We start from the raw sequence: 4,303 nt of genomic DNA on the forward strand, positions 1-4,303 counted from the left end.
GGGCGGGCCCGCGGCGTAGCGGGGCGGTGTGGAGCCCCTCACCGCCGCTTCTTTAAGCCGGGCGCCGCCCCGCCTCCTGCCTGGGTCTAGCTGGCGGCGGGGCCGTGGCCACGCGAACTGCGATGGAACTTCACATCCTAGAGCACCGGGTGCGGGTACTGAGCCTCGCCCGCTCGGGCCTCTGGCTCTACACCCACCCACTCATCAAGCTGCTCTTCCTGCCCCATCGCAGCCGGTGCGCACCCGGGGTCAGGGGCGCAGGTCAGACGGGTGGGGGCTCCTCTGTCCCTCTAGGTCAGGGGCGGAGGATTAGGGTCGCCGCGAGGGAGCGGGGACCGGGTGGGGACGCTGTCCGCTCTGGCCGCCATCCGGCCGGGGCCTACCCTTGCTGAGACGCCGCCTATCCGGCCTGGGGAGGTCTCCTCCCCGGGCTTGTCAAGGTGCAAGCTGCCTGGGATAGGCGGCAGTGTAATGGAGCATGCCTTCCTAGCCCTGCGTTAGCCCTTTCCCGAACGCCTCATGTCAAGTTTAAGAGTTGTCTAGGGTGTGGAATGCAGGGGAGATCTGGAGTTGGAAAACAGCGGGAGATCGGAGAGGTGGAACCCAGACCACATTTCTCCAGGGAAGAAATTGAAGCCTAAGGGCGGGTCGGGAAGGCGCCCCGCGGGGGGTCCTGTAGCGCTGCTGGAACAAAGTTCACTTGTCCTGTCCAGCCTGACAGTCTTCCCACCCCTTCCCTTCCCACTAGGTGCAAGTTCTTCAGCCTGACGGAGACCCCGGAAGATTACACACTCATGGTGGATGAGGAGGGCTTTAAAGGTGGGAACTGGCCCCTTGCTCGCCTCTAAACCGTATTCTTACAAGGTGCATGCGATCGATCTAGCTTCCCAAGAGCTTAGATCTCAAAGGCATGGGTCTGGGTTCGAATCCTCCACTCTTCGCTTAAGTACTGTTTTCTCTTATGTAAGATGTAGTCATGGCAGTTTAACAGTATTTAATGAGAGCTTTCTAAACTTAAAGCCCACAAAGGGCTGGATATGAGTCCCAGGCCAGCAAAGGCGGGGGTTCTCACAGTTTTTAGGCCAGATTAAGGGGGTTTCTGTCGCTGTTTTAACCCCTGGTCATTATTTCTTCTTGGAATTATCTCTCCAGTGAAAGCCAGCTTCTCCTTTCCTGGCCTGGGAAGGCTAGGAGTCTGAGGCTTGGGGAAGGAATGCAGGAACAGGCAGCAAGCCCAGAGCAGGGTCCTGGGGCCTCCTGGCTGTGCTTGGGCGAACAACAGCCACACTGGCCCTTGTCCCTCTTCAGCACTGGCACCAGGAGCAGACTTCTGGCTCCCATTTCTGCCTGCCTGTCCTGTCCTCTAAGGCCTAGAGTCTCAAGCCAGCCACCTGGAGCTTGGCCTAGCCTCCTTCCCAAAGGACTTTGTTTCCCCATTCTGCAGGGAAAATCTCTAGTCTACAAGTGAGCGCCTACCCATCAGTAGATCCCTCGGCGCCCTCTGGTGGTGTGATGAAGCCCATTCGGCCTCAGAAAAGTCTCGAGGAATATCCCATTTGCAGATAGGAAACTGAGACTAAACAGGGCTTGGAATCCCAGCACTTAGGAGGCTTTGGCAAGAGGATCAGTTTGAGTTCAAGCCCAGCCTAGTCTACATTGTAAGACTCTGTCTCAGAGCAAACAAACAATGAAAAACCACTGGCCTCGAGGCAGAATGGGAGACAACTCCTGACCTGCTTTGCTAGAACGAACTCACTAAGGTTCAGACTAACCAGGCACGTACCTCTCTGCCCACAGAGCTACCCCCATCCGAGTTCCTGCAAGTTGCCGAGGCCACGTGGCTGGTGATGAACGTATCATCTCACAGTGGGGCGGTGATGCAGGCCGCTGGAGTTACCAAGATTGCCCGGTCTGTCATTGCCCCACTGGCTGAGCACCACGTGTCTGTGTTGATGCTGTCCACATACCAGACAGACTTCATCCTGGTGGGTTTGGGCGGGTGCTGCTGCAGATTGTAAGCACAGGTGCCTGGGGCTGCATAATGTGTGTCGTTTGCCTTGACCCAGGTACGGGAGCAGGACCTATCTGTGGTGATCCACACACTGGCCCAGGAGTTCCAGATCTACCGTGAAGTAGGCGGGGAGCCTGTGCCTGTTGCCAAGGACGATTCCAGCAACGGCTTTCCCCGAGCCCAGCACGGTAAGGTCTGCCCTCCAACACCCAGACTTAGGTGGGACCTTTTCCCACAGGAGGGCTTGTCCCTTAAAGGGATGGGATGCATGGGTTGGGTATTTCCCTCGGACCAGCAAACACCATTTCTCAATGTGAGATGGGATAGGTACACCCAGGCCCTTCCCTGCCCAACCACCAGGGGTCGCCCCAGCCCAGGATTGCTTTTTCACCTTGTGGCCCATGTATCCTGAGCAGGGCCCAGTCCCACGGTGCATCCCATTCAGAGCCCGCAGAACCGATTTTGTGTCCTCACGCTGGACCCTGAGACATTGCCAGCTATTGCCACCACCCTCATTGATGTCCTCTTCTACTCACACAGGTGGGCCATGCATGCTCTCCATCTCTGGCCTCACTCTAGTGCTCTGGGCACGCTGACCTTTGTCTCATCCATCCCTTCTGTCACTCTGTATCCTGCTCAGTGTCTTAGGGTTCCTGACAGCCCGTCAGCCCTCAGCCAGAGGTGTTGACAGAACCACCCTGCCCAAGGCCCTGGGTCTTTGGCAGTTAGGGCTCATCCCTCAGGAAATCAGGATTCTCTTAGAAGGGCCTTTCCAGAACCATCCATCCTGGCTCCTCCTCTGTGTTCTGGTAGTCAGGAAATGGAGAGGGCCATGGGCCTGGCAGAGCCCTTGACCCTGTCATCCCTTTCCAGTGTCCCCAAGGAGGCAGCCTCAGGTGGTCCAGAGTCAAGCTCCATCCCATTTTTCGCTTTCTCCCTCATTGAGGGTTACATCTCCATTGTTATGGACGCAGAGACCCAGAAAAAGTATGTAACCCCTTCCCTGACCCCAAGAAGGCCATAGCCCCTCAGCCAGCCTCAGGAAAGGGGGAGGTAGGGTGCCAGGCTCTGTGGTGGGCAGGAGGACGTGCCCCGGGGATCAGGGCAGATAGGGATGCATGGGTACCCTTCCCATCACCCACCTGCCTCTCCAGGTTCCCCAGTGACCTCTTGCTGACCAGTTCCTCTGGAGAGCTGTGGAGGATGGTACGCATCGGGGGACAGCCCCTGGGTTTCGGTGAGGACCACTCATCCCCCGTATTGGGGGTCAGGGCGAGCCTATGGGTATCCACGGCATCTGTGCTGAGCCAATTGTGTCTCCACCCCTCAGATGAATGTGGGATTGTGGCCCAGATCGCGGGTCCCCTGGCGGCTGCTGACATCTCTGCTTATTACATCAGTACCTTCAACTTTGACCATGCCCTGGTGAGTGCCTGGGCTGGGCTGGGCTGGAGGTTGGGGGCAGGAAGAAATCCCAGCTGATTTAGGGAGTTGCGCGTCCCTGGCATCTCATGCTGTGCCCTTACCCCAGGTTCCTGAAGATGAGATCAGCAGTGTCATTGATGTGCTCCAGCGAAGGCAAGAAGGCCTGACTTCCAAAGGTCCCTAGGGAACACCAGGCTCCCAGCATTCCTTACCACTGGGCTCTCAGAGACTTTTCTGAGCTCTTTCCAGAAGCTGCAGAGTGAGCCCCTGATCCTGCCAAGGGACCCTGGTTCTGCTGTCTATATGTAAGGTGCATGGAGCTGGCACTCGTGGCCATGTGTGCACCCCTAGGCACGGTGGGCAGGTGCTGGCTCCAGATATCTGCCCGCAGATGACACCTTGGTGCTTGGGGCTTGGACCCCGAACCCATCCCTTTCCTCATGACCTCAGTATTTGCACAGTCCCTGCCTGAGGCCATCCCCCTCTCGCCTGGCTGGGTCCTGCTGCCCTGGGCTGGGCTCTGGCCTCCACCTTGGCTTGCCTCCCTGGCCAGGTGAGCTCCGACAGTGCCTTCCCGTCCCGGGCTCCCGAGGAAAGGGTTTTTACATCTCACTTGTTTTTATGACTGTTAAAATAAATAAAAGACTTGCTGAGCTGGGCCCTCTGGTTCTGAGTGACAGCCAGGGTCCCTCCCACCTCCGCGGCTTTTCAGGCAGTATGTATGCGTGACAGATGAGTAGCTGAGGCCTCTGGCACATTCGTGATAAGTCACATGCTTCCCGACCAAAGCTGTTCTAGAGTCTCTGGTCTAGAGTCTGTTCATTCTTAGTGACTTACAGGATGACCTAGAGAGTTCTGGACACTGAG

General features: G+C 57.4%; 1 protein-coding gene across 1 annotated transcript; it reads left to right on the forward strand.

Moving 5' to 3' along the window:
- Positions 1-4,094, forward strand: Castor1 (cytosolic arginine sensor for mTORC1 subunit 1). Its single transcript, XM_006972943.4, has 9 exons — positions 1-235; positions 749-819; positions 1,798-1,985; positions 2,067-2,199; positions 2,428-2,551; positions 2,885-2,998; positions 3,166-3,248; positions 3,342-3,436; positions 3,543-4,094. Exons 1-9 carry the CDS (start codon positions 123-125, stop codon positions 3,618-3,620), a joined length of 999 nt encoding a protein of 332 aa, XP_006973005.1. The 5' UTR covers positions 1-122; the 3' UTR covers positions 3,621-4,094.
- The last annotated feature ends 209 nt before the right edge of the window (positions 4,095-4,303 follow it).

Source organism: Peromyscus maniculatus, chromosome 10 (genome assembly GCF_049852395.1).
Source record: "Peromyscus maniculatus bairdii isolate BWxNUB_F1_BW_parent chromosome 10, HU_Pman_BW_mat_3.1, whole genome shotgun sequence".
Taxonomy (NCBI): domain Eukaryota; kingdom Metazoa; phylum Chordata; class Mammalia; order Rodentia; family Cricetidae; genus Peromyscus; species Peromyscus maniculatus.

Bases quoted from the DNA above. Each gene is read 5' to 3' on its own strand.
- Castor1 (XM_006972943.4), top strand. From the start codon at position 123: ATGGAACTTCACATCCTAGAGCACCGGGTGCGGGTACTGAGCCTCGCC. The intron at 236-748 runs GTGCGCACCCGG...CCTTCCCACTAG, and splicing joins TTCCTGCCCCATCGCAGCCG to GTGCAAGTTCTTCAGCCTGA. The intron at 2,552-2,884 runs GTGGGCCATGCA...ATCCCTTTCCAG, and splicing joins GTCCTCTTCTACTCACACAG to TGTCCCCAAGGAGGCAGCCT.